The sequence below is a fragment of the Cololabis saira genome, chromosome 5, assembly GCF_033807715.1.
Source record: "Cololabis saira isolate AMF1-May2022 chromosome 5, fColSai1.1, whole genome shotgun sequence".
Taxonomy (NCBI): Eukaryota; Metazoa; Chordata; class Actinopteri; order Beloniformes; family Belonidae; genus Cololabis; species Cololabis saira.
In genome coordinates this window covers 26900161-26916220 of record NC_084591.1, presented here as the reverse complement: position 1 = coordinate 26916220, position 16060 = coordinate 26900161, and the positions used below count along the sequence as shown (strand labels likewise).

Sequence of the window (16060 nt, the reverse complement as noted above, 5' to 3'; positions counted from 1 at the left end):
ACCTTTCTTGGTGAGTTGCAGAATGTTTACATTATTAGTTGTAACCTGGATATCGATTTAGCTCCTTACGCATTTTTAATGTAGCCTGGAGGTTGGAAAGGGAGAGCAAAGTCAGCTTTTACTGTATGTACATATAATGTGTATATATGCAGTGTGTGTGTGTGTGAATGCTTGTCCAGTAGGGAATGTATATTTGATATGTGCATGCTGAGAGAGCAATAGTTAATGCAAGCTAGTCTGAATGTGAATTATCTAGCCCTACTGTTTCCAATTAAGCTTTGGACATGTACAAGCTGCAGTTATAGGAGCCTCACATTGGTTCACTCTGTTGTGTTCGCTCATCCTTAACTGCTGTAGATAATTGTGGCTTCATGTACACCTTCTTTTCGGGAGGGCTCTGCCATGCAGTGATGTGTGCAGCATCTCAGAAAAGCTTCATTGCTCCAAAAGTGCTAAATTCATTTTTACCAGTGGAATTTCCATGCCATTTTTCTGCCAGGTTAACCACAAAGAGTTTTGTCTGGGTGATTAAATTTTTTAGTTCTACCTTTTGTGTGTCTCAACTGCCTTTTCTACACTTTTCTCCACAGCTGTGCTGACTTCTTATGATGTTGCCCAGAGCGGCTTTTGCCCATCAGCACAGCTCAAAACTGCAGGAAACCAATTCTGTCCGATTGTCAGTCTGCTAGGATTTGTGTCACCCCATTTTGCAATGTTATTTACAAGCCTTAAATCTACACTAATAAAAATTGTGTTGCTGCAGCTGCTGACAAAACTAAGCAGCCTGTTTTATAGCAGTGCAAAAAAAAAAAACCCACCAGTAGAGTTATGATGCCTCAGACGTGCAGCTCCTGAATATTAAAATGTTTCATAATTCCTCTCTTTAAATTTAAGAATTGCACATCAATGACACACTATTGTGTACATCAGGTCACTCAGGGCTTGCTCGCTGTTTTCTACAACCTCGGAGACGGAGACTACAACGTCACCCTGCCCTACTATCGCCTGGATGATGGGGAGTGGCATGAGGTGGAGCTAGATCGGTTCGGCAGAGAGTTCACCCTGAGACTGGATGGAGGAGGGGGACTTCAAGAGGTCACGGCCTCCGTCGGCCGAAGTCAGGAGATTATTATTGACCCCTCTGTGGTGATGCTTGGAAACTCGTTTCCCTCAGGACACAACCGCAGCTTCCTCGGTAGGTGGCTGAATTTCTTCTTTTGAACATGCACTGCGATGCTTTCTTGTCAACTGGCTGAAAGATCACATTTACATAAGTATTCATTCCCTCAGACTGAAGCATGTGAGGCCACGATGGCAGCCTCACGTCTTCAAAAGAACGACCATGCACTTTTGTAACGATTTTTCTTTTTGAAGTAATCACACGAACGTTTAAGCCCCACCAGGTTGGGGGATGTGTGTCAGTACAAAACCGTTTTATTTCCTGAGATGGTGCAGTGTCTCGAGATGCAGGCTACAGGACTTTTACAAAGCTTACTGGAAGCCACATTTCCTCATTGGCATGCTTTGGGTCATTGTCTTTCTGAAATGTAAACCTTGCAACTAAACCCTGAGCAGTCAGGAAACTTTTCTCACCTGGATGCTGCATATTTTCTCACATCCATTTTTTTCTGACTATTTTCTCAGACAACCCCTACAGATCTATGCTCCCATGTTTGACTATAGCATGACATTGACGCTAACGTGCGTGGTTGATACATGCACAGCTCCAGGACTTGTGCTCACTCGTTTAAACCTTAAGCTGGGAATACACTGTGCGATATTTTAAATCGTTTGATTCAGCCCCCTCTCAAACTGCATGACTAGATCGCTGAGTTCAAAGTTCGCAACCCACAAGTAATGGTCTCACACTGTACGTCCCGATGCTCTGATGAGACCCGTCTGCTCACACTATACGTTCATAATCCTCACAGACTTCTGTTACTGGAACTGCAACGTCAAAAAGAAGTGGAAGAGGATGAACCCCCAAACTTGGCAATTTTTGCCATTCTGTGTGGTGATAAATCCAAAAAGATTAGACAACGTCGTGATTGGACAAGGAATTGGCTATTAAAACATGATTTGTAATGTGAATTTGCAACACTTTAAACTACAAATAGTTTTTGACGTGACATCAGAGATTGCGCATGCTCTCTGCGAAAGGATGAGGCCAATCGGGTCGTAGCTGCTTCAACTGTGCGATTCCTTCACGAGGAGCGACCAGGATTTCAAACACGTTTGATTTTCTTGCGAGCACACGATTTGTGATCGGGAGCTCGTCGTGAGGTGTTAATCTCTCGTCGTTACCCCACGTATACTGCACGAGGCACGACCAACGGTTGTGTTGAAATCTGGCCCGATCCAAAAAATAGTTGCACGAGTGGAAAATCGGTTCAAAACGAGCCGACAATCGCACAGTGTATGCCCGGTCTTAGAAGGTTATCATGTGTATTTTAGTGGTTAATGGTGTGGCCCCCTTCCTTTAAGGGCCTGGGTGCTCTCTGTAGGTTTGACCTACATTTACGCACTTTTTTCCCAGACAATACCACAACAGTCGATCAGATTATTTATGCACTGATTTCGTAGAGTATCGTGTAGATATAAAAATGCGTGGATTCAAAATAAATTAAAACTGAATCCGTTTTGAAGTAATTTTTCAAGCATAACAAAACATGAGCAGCTTTTGAAGCTGTTTTTGTCCTGGATAATCAAATAGACCAGAGAGTGGATCAAAACTTGGATGAAAGGGAAGTGATAGTTGATAAATTAATTAAGAGGCTACATCTACTCAGAGGAGTGCAGCTCACAGCTGGACAAGCAAGTGATTCAAAACTCAACTTCACCCCTTACTGGTGTTTCTACTGTATTTTTCATAACTTGGCCCAAATGTTTCTGATGCCTTAGCTTAAAGCAGAAATGAGACAGAGTGAGTCAGGGGTGCAGACGTGTATTTACATGATGCGCTAGACTTCATGCCTCCAAAAGAGCAAGTAAACTAACCGGAGAAAATATCCAGGGAAAAAAAATGCACAGTGTCATCTTAGCCTGAGGCTGTTTGTGTATTTAGCTGTGTGACAGCAGTAGTTTTTGGGTGTGTCAGCGAGTCTGTGGGGTTTAACGCATGTGTGTATCGAGTTATACTCCTGCTGTTTTTGTGAATGTGTGACTATAAAAGATTTTGCCTGAGGATTAGTGTCTCTTCTTCCTCTTTTTTTATGTTCTTCATCAGGTTGTTTGCGAGATGTGAGGTTTAACAGCCGCTCCATCCCTTTGGATCAGGATCAGCCTTCAAGGGGGCTTCAGGTGGTCACTTCCCAGGGTGTCTCTGTCGGCTGCCCCTCAGATGCCTGTAGGAAGCATCACTGCTCCCCTCCCTTCGTCTGCGTGGACCTGTGGAGACACCACGAGTGCAGGTGCTGTATACATATAAAGGATAAACAACTTAAAGTGTTGAGGACGTCTTTCAATGCCCAGGCACGTTCTATAAATATTAAGGCCATAACCTCCAGAGGACAATAGTTGCATAGCATGGCCTTATAATGAAATTAGCAATGCCAGCCCTCGTAGATTACATCAACAGAACATACTAATATCAAAACACAAACAGGAATACAATCAATGAAGCAAGTACTTCAAATATGTAATATTTTATTTGCTCTATACCGCTCTATACGCTTAGGGAGAGGGAAAGAAGTTCAGTCATCCAGGAGGGACTGAGACTTGGGGAGAGCTGCCGCTCCTCAGCACTGAGAGGAGTCGGGTCTGCTGGTCAGGAGGCCCCCTGGGTGCATCTCTGTGGAGGTTTCCAGACATCTACCACCTGGGAGGAGGCCCCGAGGCAGACCCCGGACACGCTGAGATTATATTCCTATAGTCCGGCCAGTGAACCTTAATATCTAGAACTGACAAATTTAGTTCTACCAGGAAAAATAGTGCTGGACCTCTAAAATATAATATCTGGTATTAGAATATCAGAACTGATTATCTCATTGCAATGAGTATATTATGTAAGTACTTAATGTATTGCTGTTTATGCTTTATTAGGTTAAATATTATTAAATATTACTCAGAAGGTGGGAAGTCCATGTAGATTTTCAGTGATTAATTAAGCTTTGTAAATGGCAGGTATTTGGTCCATTATGTGTCAGAACCAGTAATCAATAAATAACATATACCGTAATAAAAATAATGAATAGTTGAATTGGTTAATAACAAAAACGTTTTTAAACCCCTAAATGGGATGCAGTCATCATTAATAAATGGGCTGCGCTGGCTCATTTTTTTAACAAATGACATTCCATGCTGAGAAAAAGGTTTATAATTATTAATGTTAAAGGCCTGGAATCATTAAAGTTAGTTTCAGGACAAGAAATAAACACAATTTTCTGATCAGATAACGGTAAATGGAGAAAACTGTGCAACAGCAGTCCTGGCTGCCCCTTTAAACTCTGCAGGACCACAAAGTGTCCTTGCTGTGATTTCAAGACTCAAACCAGGGGGACCTGGACATCCATATTCTGCGATTGTAGCACAGCCCCAGGATACAAAGCAGTGAGAGAAGCAGGGGGCCAGGGTGAAAGATATTCCAAGGGTTATTTTGTACAAATATACTGAAATACTACTTCTGCAAAGGCAAACTGAGATTTTCATTTCCTTTTCTGTGCTTGTTTTTTTTTTTTTTTTTTTTTTTTCCCATTTAGACTCGACACTCTGTAACCTTCAAAGAGAATATCTTTGAATCTAAGAGGTCTCACTCGTGAAGGATTTATTTATACACTATCAGCTTAGCCCTCATGGCTCTGTAAAATTCTGGGTTCTTTTGATCTGACAGATTCGGTGTCTCCTGTCTCTGCTTCACACTTCTCCATCTTGCCCGAACAGGTGTCCTCCAGGCCACATGACCAAAGAGAGCTCCATGGGCAGAGTTTGCATCTACACGCTGTGCGCCAGCCGGCCGTGTCGCCACGGCACCTGCGTGGCTCACTCCCCGTCCCGCTACTCATGCCACTGCAGCGAGGGCTACCGAGGTCGGCACTGCGATGTGGCGCTAGCCGTATTCCGCGATGACGACGGCAACAGCCTCAGCCTCAGCTCCATGTTCGCCATCAGCATCTGTGTCATGGCTTTTCTAGGTAGCTATGTCGACTATGTCCTCTTCTACTTGTGGTAAACATTGTCATCATGTTGCTTTTTGTTTTTGTCTTCCATCTTCATGTATTTATTTTTCATTGTCTTTCATTTTCATTGCATCAATGTTAAAGAATGTTCATGTTTTATCTGTACCATCAGCAGTTTTATTTGCTGTCCACCATTTCTTTTCTTTGTTTCTTTTGTTCAGTGCATTCTTTTGACAAACCCATATCTTGTTGCCATATTGATCTTTTGAGTTGTACCAGGAAATGATTTCTCTGTGAGCAGTTGGTGAAAACATGAAACAAAAATGCAGACAGGAAGAGCAGCAGGGAGAAAAGGGAAACGTTGTAAGTTATAATTTGTGATTTGTGGAGAAGTCCCTTGAGATCAGGAGGTTTCTTTATAGTTTTCTGTGTGTCTCATCACTTTTGTGTCCATGTTGGCTCCAGAAGTCATTTTCACTCTCAGCCTTATACCTTTTATTTGTCCAACTTATTTTATATCCCACCATCCTCTCGTTTTATTCCCCTGATATTTGTCTTTTATACATTTCTGGCTTCATTTCTGTTTTTCCCCTGTCAAACTAAATGCGTCCCCATTGTGCACTTCAGTTTTGTGCAGCATCTGGAGCAAACAGAACAGGCCAAACCTCCGAAATGCGGACTGCTTTTATCATCCCTTTGTTCATTGTAGGTTGTTTCGAGGCTAGGGGTTAGATAAAGTTAGGACTTAAAGTGTGCCATAAAGTTAATTTATCCGAAAAACTGTCTGCACAGGTTTAAACTTAATTTAGAATCAGGGCATTGTAAATCCCAGCAGTCTCGGCTTTAGCATGGATCGCCACCAGCTCTAGACGGAGTCAAGTGAGAATGCTTGTACTTTATTTGAGGGCAAAGTGGTTTAGATAAAAACACAGCATCAGATTAAAGCATTAATGTGAATGATATACTGATCGGGTATAATCAAAATATAACAGGGAGAATGATGACGTAAAAACTCTGAATAAAAAAATAAATAAAACGACCAAAGAGAAAAAAAAGTTTTGAGACAGATTATGAAGTCAAAGAATTTTTAAGCCTCAGGTGTGAAAGATTGAAGGCCCTGAAAACATCTCCCTTTGAAGACTCATCAGATGACCTGAGGCTGCACTCTGACATATAAAAGGTCCCGCCTTCAGAGGCAGATACTAGAGAGCAACTTCTGACTGCTTTGTAGCTGAAGAGCAGAATCTTGAAATCAATAATTATAAGATGAGGGTTATGTGATCTCTCCTTTGTGTTTGTTGAAAACTGAAGTGCTGCATTTTCGAGTTTCATCACGGATATCTCACCAGATGGAGTTATTGATGCCAGTCGGTATAGATACAGGTGTGGGCCGCCATTTCCAGATATGTGGTAGCTTATAAAAAATGATTTGGAATATATATTTTTGATGTTTTTGATGTTGACCTCAGGTGTCTAAAACAATAAACAACAGGCTTGATTATTTTATTTATGTTTTTCCTTCAGTTGCAAAAATGTCAGTGACTTCAGTATTCAGTATTTAGAAATTAATTTGTGAAGCTGTTAAAAAATTTTAATAAGTGATACGTGATCGGAGCTTTTGAGCTTAGATGACACTGGACTTAAGGTTTCGTCCATAGTGTGAGGGTCAAATCGATTTAAATCAACAATGCTCTTGTCGGTATCTTGTCAATTCCGCTCATCCCCTCACAAACAAAGCGTGATGAGCAACATTAAACTGTAAAAAAGAAAAGAAAATGAAGTGAAGTGAAGAAATACCCTTGACAGTATTTTAAAGTGCTGCATCCAAGATCTTAGAATTTAAAGATAGAAGAAACTAATCTAAACATTTAATCAGCTGTAAAAAGTTATCAGTTAAAAGATTATTCAAATGGTGTCTCAGCTCTAGCCTTGAACCAACCTCCTGTTGATGACACTGGTCCACTTTCTGGAAAATCCAATAAAACGGCATAGTTGATGGTCTCATAGGCTGTGAAAAGATCTAATAGGCTCAAGATTCAATATCTAACCGCATCTGCCGCCAGAGGTAGCCTCTCTAATAAGTATGCATCAATATCTCTTTGTTGCAAGAAAAGAAAAAGAAAGAGCCATCCCTTTAATTCATGGTTCATTTTCATTAAAGGTGATGAGTTGATTGGGTTAATTTTAGGGATTGTCAGGAAGGATTTATACAGTTTTTTTTCTGTTCCTCATAAAGATGGAAGGATAAACTCCCTCTGAAGGGCCACATTGCTGTTTAGGGGTCTTTATGTCACATATAAAACATTTAGGCAAGCCAATACGATGTAGCATCTTTTAACTGATCCAGGATTCCCTGCAGGGCCGTGTGCCCACTATTAGGTCATCTATTATTCTGGCACTGGAGAATGAAACGTATAAAATTGTGTGCAATACTTGATAATTCATTCAAAGCCGATGCAGCGTGGCCTTCGTCTCTTCCCCAGAATGTTATTTTTCTTTTTTTTTCTGCCTGAAGTCCTAACTAAAATAAAAAAAATAAATGAATAAAATAAAATGAGAAATAGCTCGTCCACTGTTGCAGATGAAGCATTTATATTCAAAAAGGTATACTTTTCACCTCACCAAGGATCGCTGTCTGCTCCTCGGTGTAATTCAAATTAAAATGAGCACTCATTGGTGAGTGTAATTACATTTTCACACCTTAGAAAATAAGAAACGAGCCAGATATTTTAGCTGCATTAAAAGCAGGCATAAACGGCCCCTTTGGTTTTATTTCAAAACAGAGATGGTCCAGTTTTTTAACTTGGGTGGACAGGCGGGTTTTCCAGTAAATACATTAGTTTTTTATGATGACCCCCATCATCACTGCTGGTACACCACCACTTCTATAAATACACACTTACCACACTCAGCTAGACTTCTGGCTGAGTGCTAAATTAAAAGGAGACTCTACTCTGCCTCGATGCTGCATTAAAAGTTAAAAATGTCATACATTATTAAGTTTTACATACGCCATCACACCCAGACGCCCAGAGTGTGAGCTCAGTGTGTGCTATTGACAGAGCCAGAGGAGCTAACCAATCCTCATTAGTCCAGCGTCAAATCTGACACCATTTTGATGAATGGAAAGGAATTAGCTGCCCATATGGGCTCAGATGCCAAACAATTGTGTGAAGTGCCGAGTCATTTTATTTCTGTGAAAGATGTATCAATAAATAATTTTTTTCAACTCGTCTTCATTTCTCACCTGTCTCATTTCCGTCTGCTTCTCATCACTTTTCTTCCCCTCTGATCATTCATGTTTCTCGTACCTCTTGTGTTTTTTTTATTTATTTATTTATTTATTTTTTCTTTTAGACTGGAGTTGAACTGAAAGGGTCAAGTGTTTAGATCTCGCTTGGATCCGGTTTCCGCCACATTCATTCATAATGCACAGTCAAGACTTGGCTAACTTCATAATACCGTGTCCGTAGAAACAGTTAAGGGGCAGAGAGGCCGCAGTATTATGGATTGATGAATGAGTTCAATGTTTGTGCTCCACCCTGAGTGATATTGATCTCACAGGAATGTAGTTTCACTTTAACTCACACAACTGTGAGCAGCAGTGGCTGCAGGTGTAAAGGCAGCCACCCTGAGGGTTCCTCTACACACACCCTGTGTGTGTGTGACATTTTTACCTGCACTTAGTTTCGTGTTTTCTGTATGATGAAAGGGTTGTGCCTCAGTTCTGCCGCACTGTTTATCGAACTCCTTTTTTATATTGATGTGTTTAATATTAGCTCAGGTGATGTTGAGGGATGAGGCAAGCTCAGGCCTGAGGGCAGCACCTCGGAGCAGGTGATCCGGGAGCTGAGGACGAGGGCCGGCATCTCGTTGAGGCCGAGCTTCATCAAGATTCTGGTGTTTTCTCCAAGGCTGCTCTGGCGTAACAGTGAAGTAGCCAGGTCAGCTGATCAATACTGATCTCCCCTCCACCCCATTCAGAGCACGGTCAGCAGGGAATTGTGGAGTAATGCTTCAAATCTTCTTCTCTCTGAATGAGAGCAGCATAGAAATAAAAAGAAACAGTGGAGAAGCTGAGAAGACTAAATGAGACATAGCGTTGGTGGGGTTTTTTCGGGGGCGGAGGGTTCAAATTGGATACAATTTCCTGAGGTGTTAATGTCATTTCTGTGGCATATTTTGATCAAATCAGCCCAGAGATGCAGTACAAAAAATCTCTTTTCAGTCAGAGCAACACTGATCCCAGGAGATGATTTAAGCTCAACCCCACCTCTCTCATTTGAGGAGCAGGGGAAACTCGGTGATGTAGAACTGGGAGAAGATAAAGATGGTGACGCTCGTTCAACACAAGCACAACGTGATTTTATGGTTGTTTTTTTAAAGACATCTCCTCTAAGATGTTTCCAACACTGATTAGGATGATTCTGATGGAGATTATTTCAAAGGGAGTTGTTTTTCTGTCTGTATTCATGAATATCCAGTGAACACCAAGACTTGTTGCTGCATTGTCCTCTTTTAATGCAATTACATAAAAACCCCAGACTGTCATGACCCTGCATTTCTCAGTTTTCTAATCGCACTGATTATTAGCTCGCATCATGTAAACTACTGTAGGCGAAATGAGTCCCATCTAGCGTGTGAGATAAAAGCCGCGGCCAGAGAGGGACCGGAAAATAGAAACAGCATGAGACTTAATGAGAGAGGAGGAGAGGAGGAAGGATGGGGGGAAGTTGCTCATTGCAGCAGAAAAAAAGAAGGAAAACAAAAACAAAGGTAACAGTGGAAGACGCTCAACGTGTGAACTAGTAAAAACAGATAACAAGTTGAGGAAAAAAAATGAACAAGGGAGATGGTTGATGGGAGGAAAATATTGGTTGAGATTAATGGACTTTAAAGGTCATTCCAGCATGTTGTATAATTCAGCGCACAACAGCTGTGATTGATGTGTACGCTTTAGGACCTTTCCTGCTTAGCTTCCGCAGTATTCCTCTCTGCGTTTAGCTGAGCCACTGCGGCTTTGAGTTTAAGCTGGGAGGAGTGCAAATTCATTTAATAGGTTTCTGAGGAACTGTGCTCTTTGATAAGACAGGAAACACAGAGGCAACATCAAAGGACCGAGGTGGAAAGGTGGTACCTCCATTTCCATGCGTCCATCAATGTGTCTATGTCCTAACCCGGCAGAGCCAGCTGCTCTTACTAGATGCATCCATGTTATGGATTCACTATTGCTTATCCATTAAATGTCATTTATTTCAAATCATGATTAATTACATTTGATAAAAGGATGATGTCCTTCCCTTCAGAAGCAGCGCAGTGCTTACTAGGGTTTGCTCATTTGCATTTCCACTTTATGCTCGGATTGTCACATCACCCAAAAAACACGGTGCTTTTTTTTTTTCCTGCTCAGAATCTAAGTTTAATTAGGTGAGACTCGGTCCCGCTGTGTTAACACACTCTCTGGCACCCCTCAGTGTTGATGCTGGGGCTGTTTCTTTATTCCTGCTGGAGGAGACACAAGGGCCTCAAGGAGAGTGTGTACCACGTATCTGCACACCACGGGGAGTGGGAAGACATCCGAGAAAATGTGCTCAACTACGACGAGGAAGGTGGAGGCGAGCAGGACCAGGTTAGTGTGTGAAAAAGTTAAATACACCCTCTTTTAATTGCACAATTTCATATATCAAGTCATACAAATGCACACTTGTTCAACCTCTTTCTAAATGTTTTCTAACTCTTTTATTTATTTATGTATTTTTTATGCCAAAACCTATAGTTTTAAGGAGACGATAATTGCATAGGATCTGTTAACTAAGTGTATTTGTGCAAGAGCATCTGGCTGCTACTAACCTTCTTAATTCTTATGCACGAATGAAGTGTTCACTTGTTTACATCATGATATTTTGGTTTAGTATATGTTTAATGTTATGATAAGCTCTGGTATGGGACAGGTAATTTCCTGCTATGATCTGATGCCTAAAGCCTAAAATTGGAAAGATTTAGTATTTTCTTTTTGACATCACTGCATATTTTCTGAAATTTTAACAGTGGGGAAAAAAAAAATAAGAATATATGCTTTACATTTGGCTTTTCTTATTTCTGCCGTTATGTATTTTAAGAGTCATTATACTGTTTTGGGGGTTTTAACAAAATGACACACAAATAAGGAAGAAGCGATAAAACCAGCCAGGATTAAGATATTACAGAGGAAGGCATTTGTTGCAGCCGTGAAAAGAAAACTGAATGTCAAGCCCCTGAAGATCTGGGAATGTGAATCAAATTGGTGAAATTAAGTAAGAAGACACCATTAGCTATTAATGACAACCCCCCCTCCAGGTTTTTAATTATTTGGTTGATCAAAGGTGCTCTTTTTGCCAACTTCCCGAGTAAACCTGACTAACAGACTAATTTGCTTGGAAAACCAATTTAAATCAGCCACACTGCTGCGGTCGTTGTCATGTGCACTGTTGTATATCATTATCTCCTAAATTCCAAAAGATTGCACAGAAAGGAAAATGCATCTTCTCTTCTGTCTTTTTTAATACCCTGCATGTTTCTTTGTGTGTGTGTGTGTGTGTGTGTGTGTTTGTTTGTCTCTAAGAATGCTTTTAACATGGTGGAGCTGCAGCGCTCCCTCCAGCCAAGCCCTGCACAATCGCTCCGCTACAGCTATCCACAAAGCATCATCTCCTACCCGCAGACTAAAATTCCCCAGGACAACGACAAGAAGGGAATGCCTAATGGGAACGGCAGCGCGGCCATCGCCCTGCGTCTAGCCATCCCTCCCTCAGAAGCAGAAAACTTATCATCCCCTCTGACCTTCCGCCGCTCTCAGAGAGCCTTCTCCTTCTCCAGCCAAGACTTGGCCCGCTACCTGTGCGAGGTCATCAGGGACATGGAGCACCCAGAGGAGCTCGGCACCATGACCACACCGCGCCGTCTTTCCGGGAAGGAGAAAAGCCTCGCGGCGGTACGCTCCCTCAGCTCCCTCAACGCAACTCAGGGTTCAGAAACGAGGCTTCAGGCCTCCCAGAGCAGCCGGATGGACAGGTTCAAAACCCTCCGCGCCGTGGTGGGCGATTTGAGAGGAGACTCCAAGAATCCAGAGGGCCAGAATAACAAACTTAAGGACAACAGAGGGCAGCTGAACTGTGAGAAGAGTGGCTGAGGAGGCACGCAGAGAGACAGAACTACAGGTTGCAGCAACACTAATCAGAATTCAGCAGGGGAGATGCAAAAGGAGGTGATTAAATACGAAGCACCTGAAACACTATGGTGGGAGGTTGCCCAGGCTGTATGTGAAGTCGGCTATAAATGTACTGTACAGATGAAACGTTGAACATTTCTGTTCTTTGATATAAAAGATGTTTACCAAGGAATGATCAAATATGATGTATTGTTTACTTGGCGTTGCACTGTACAGTATTTACTTCACAGAGCACTTTTTGGAAGCGCCCGTGTCACAGCTACTCATGTCAAAAAAGCTCATTACAATAACGTGTACGAGTAAGACTGCAAATGAGTTCCCTGTGAGATAACTGGATTCTTTTTGCTGTTAATGACTCATGAAATCATTTATGTGATAAAATGAATTTGTTTCAGTTGTATTCTCTATTTCCTTTTAAATAAATGAGTATGTTTGATAATATTTCAAACTCTGACTTCTTCAAACAGAGGTTCGTATTTGTGATCTGTTTGCATGCCATCCTTGAAATTCAAACAAGCCTCTATCCTCAAATGTTAGTCTGCAAAGAAAGATTTTTTTTTTTTATTACCTGCAAATTAAAATGTCATGTGTGCATTTCTATTATTACTATGATGACAACTTTTATGAAAAATCTTAACCAGGTTAACAGGAACGCGAGACCCTGATATGAATTACAGAGTCAATTTTGGAATTAATTATTGATGTTCAGAGCCTGTCTCCTTCTGACCCAACCTGCTGAGACTCTTCGGTACACACTCAAAATGTGGGGGTCCCAGCAGGCTGCCCTACATTTTATTTAATTGGCCAATGTCGCTGTTAAACAACTGTGACACTGGAGCGAGCCTCTTGGGAAGCACATGGAGCTGCTGTCTGCAGCTGATGGTCTTGATATCTGTCTCAGTCAGTTTGCGCACCTACATAATACATCATGGTGAGAGATTTGAGACGCTAAAAAGATTATTTTTACACCCTGTAGGTCTTGAGGGAGGCTCATATTTATCCATTCGTAGTGATGAGCCTCTGTGTAGTATCCACATGAGAGGCCAGATCTCTCTGAGTGACTGAGTAAGCAGGACTACATTAACAGTACATTTGGTGCACTTGTTGATGGTAATAGTTAATCTGCTCATATCATCAGTGGCAATACTTAGTTTGTTGCATGAAACCACACTGCCACCTATTGACGGGCTGCTGACGGCGCCTCTGGTTAATTTAATCTCGTTACTCCACATTCAGAATCCACTGGAGAGTGGATTTTCTAACAGCAGGATCTAAAGAGCCTTGAACGAGTCTCTGATTGTCTCTAGCATCAGGAATCCAAATGTTGGCCTAATATGATTCATGCCATTACAGCTAATCCAAGTACTCCATGCATGAAAAGTGGAACTCTAAAGTGCTGATTTGATTGTTGTGTTTTCCAACAATTATTATATAAATTAGTCATATACAATCTACTACATTCAAATTAGGAACCAACATAAATCTGGTGTTTTCCAGGTCAGGTAAATTAGTTTAAGACTATAATGCTTATGATGCATCCTTCACTATAATAAGATACTATCCCTGAACTTTCTTTAACTTTGTTTTTGCTGCTCATTTGTGACCATCAGTGTGTGATCTTGTTTTCTTTTTCTGTTCTTTCCTTTGGGATTAAAAGGGATTAACCCCCTTCGATGAACAGACGAGACTGAGAAATATATGTGTAATTAATACTTCAGCCGTTAGAGGGCGCTCTACGTCTAGAGAGAATGCTGAAGCAGAGCAGGTAGGGACACACCAGCTTCAGCACTGGAGGGGGGTAACTACAAGGAATTCAATAATATGAGGGGAATACTTATACATAGTTTGATTTGTATGTATTTAGTATGTATATATACATACAATATTTATATATTTTATTTATGTATATACATGTATATACACACACACACACACATATATATATATATATATATATATATATATATATATATATATATATATATATATATATATATATATTATACGTGTGTGTGTGTGTAAAATCACATTATTATTTGATATCACGTTAAAACAACACAACAGAGCAGCTTTTGTAAATTTTACAGTAAACAGTACAGGCATGATCTCAAATTTCGATTTAACTTTTATTTAATTACACACAACAAATCCTAAATGTTTGTTTCCGGTACTTTAAATTCTGTTGTTACTCTCATTTATTTGTATTTCAGGCCTATAACATCCCAAAAAAATTTGGGTAACTAAATTTTGAACTTTTTTTTTTTTTTAGTTTCTGTTCCTTTTCACATCCCTTCAAGGGTTTTCTGGGACTGACGATATCAACCCCTAAAATTCCCCCCTTTTTTTCTGCAAATACAGCTGAAAACACAGCTTAACACAGCTGAAGGTGCGCAGTCGAACAGGGTTATCACTTTTCTGCATTTTTCATTTTTCATTTCAAAACTCACCACAGGTTCTCTTTTGGGGACGGGTCAGGAATGCAGGCAAGCCGGTCCAGCACCTGTACTCTCTTTTCCTGGATAACATCATGGTTTTTCCTGGAATAGATGTCCTCCTGTAGGCAGCATATGTGGCTCAACAATATCAGTGCACTTTTCTGGACTCAAGTTACCATCAGAGAAGTATAAGTTAGTTTTGCCACCGAGACTCTTAACAACTGCATGCCATCACACACAATGGCTTTGGGTCTTGTTGCTAGAAACAATCTGGGTGGTTGCTTTTCCAATTTTGGTTCAGAGCACACACTAGGATGCAAATTCTCCCTCCCCCTCGAGATGTCAAAGTTGCCTTTTGACAAAGTAAGCATAGAGGTTGTTTTGTTTTGTTTTGTTTTGTTTTGTTGCAGATGTAGGGTTCTCTTGTGCATGTGGTTATACTGAAACAGCAGTTGATGACTGAATATCTGAAGAATTGAAAATCTCCGTTGTGCAGCATAGACTTGCATCAGTTCCCTGCACACACTAAAATTCCTCCATTCCTCCATATTCTTTTAATCTTCTTTCAGCTTTTCCCTTTAGGGATGGCCACAGCAGATCACCTGTTTACATCTGACCCTGTCTTCTGCACTTTCTGTCACACCAAAAAACTATCATCTTCTACCAGCACATCCAGAACCCTCCTCTTTTTTATCCTCCAACTCTGCTTCACCTTTCTTAGTCAGAGTTGTCTGAAAGCCAGAGAGAAGAGCTCCTCTCACTACCATGTTGTAACCCTTTCCCTTTCCTCTCACTGCTACTCTTCTATCACAGATAAGTCCAGACCCTCTTTTCCGCCCAGACTGTACTCTCTTTTTCACCTCTTTTCCACACACCCCCTGTTTCTCTGAACACTTGAGCTCAAACAGTTAAACTCCTACACCTTCTTCCCCACGTCTTGCATCCTCACCATTCCACCTGCTTCACTAACACATATTTTCAATCTTACTGCGACTGACCTTTATTCCTCTTCTTTCTCGCCTTCCCGAGTGCAGATATCCTTTAATCATTTTAATTATGCACTTTGGAGAGATAAATATGCAAATCCCCTCATCTTCTTCTTAGGAACCCTGTTTTCAAACATTTCAAATGCTCCTCACAGTCTTTACTTACCCAAAGCCACTTCTGCACCAAATGATCATAACAATCACATGTCGACATCACCTGTTTAAGATAACATTGTTATTATCTCTTTTTCATTACAGTAGCATCCCTAAATTTCCCCCATCCCATTTTTTTGTCTTTTACTCATGGGGTTTACGTCT

General features: G+C 41.0%; 1 protein-coding gene across 3 annotated transcripts in view; it reads left to right on the top strand.

Annotated features, from left to right (window-relative positions):
- The window catches only part of LOC133443995 (neural-cadherin-like), a 119689-nt gene extending 106835 nt beyond the window's left edge, over positions 1-12854 (top strand). For 2 of the 3 annotated variants that reach the window (XM_061721402.1, XM_061721401.1), the window contains exons 29-33: positions 931-1195; positions 3227-3410; positions 4879-5129; positions 10589-10743; positions 11716-12854. In XM_061721402.1, the coding sequence (XP_061577386.1) occupies positions 931-1195; positions 3227-3410; positions 4879-5129; positions 10589-10743; positions 11716-12282 (1422 nt within the window). In that variant the 3' untranslated portion in view covers positions 12283-12854. Of the gene's footprint in view, positions 1-930; positions 1196-3226; positions 3411-3676; positions 3921-4878; positions 5130-10588; positions 10744-11715 lie in introns of those variants that run through there. The other variant, XM_061721403.1, reaches the window with a different exon arrangement.
- The last annotated feature ends 3206 nt before the right edge of the window (positions 12855-16060 follow it).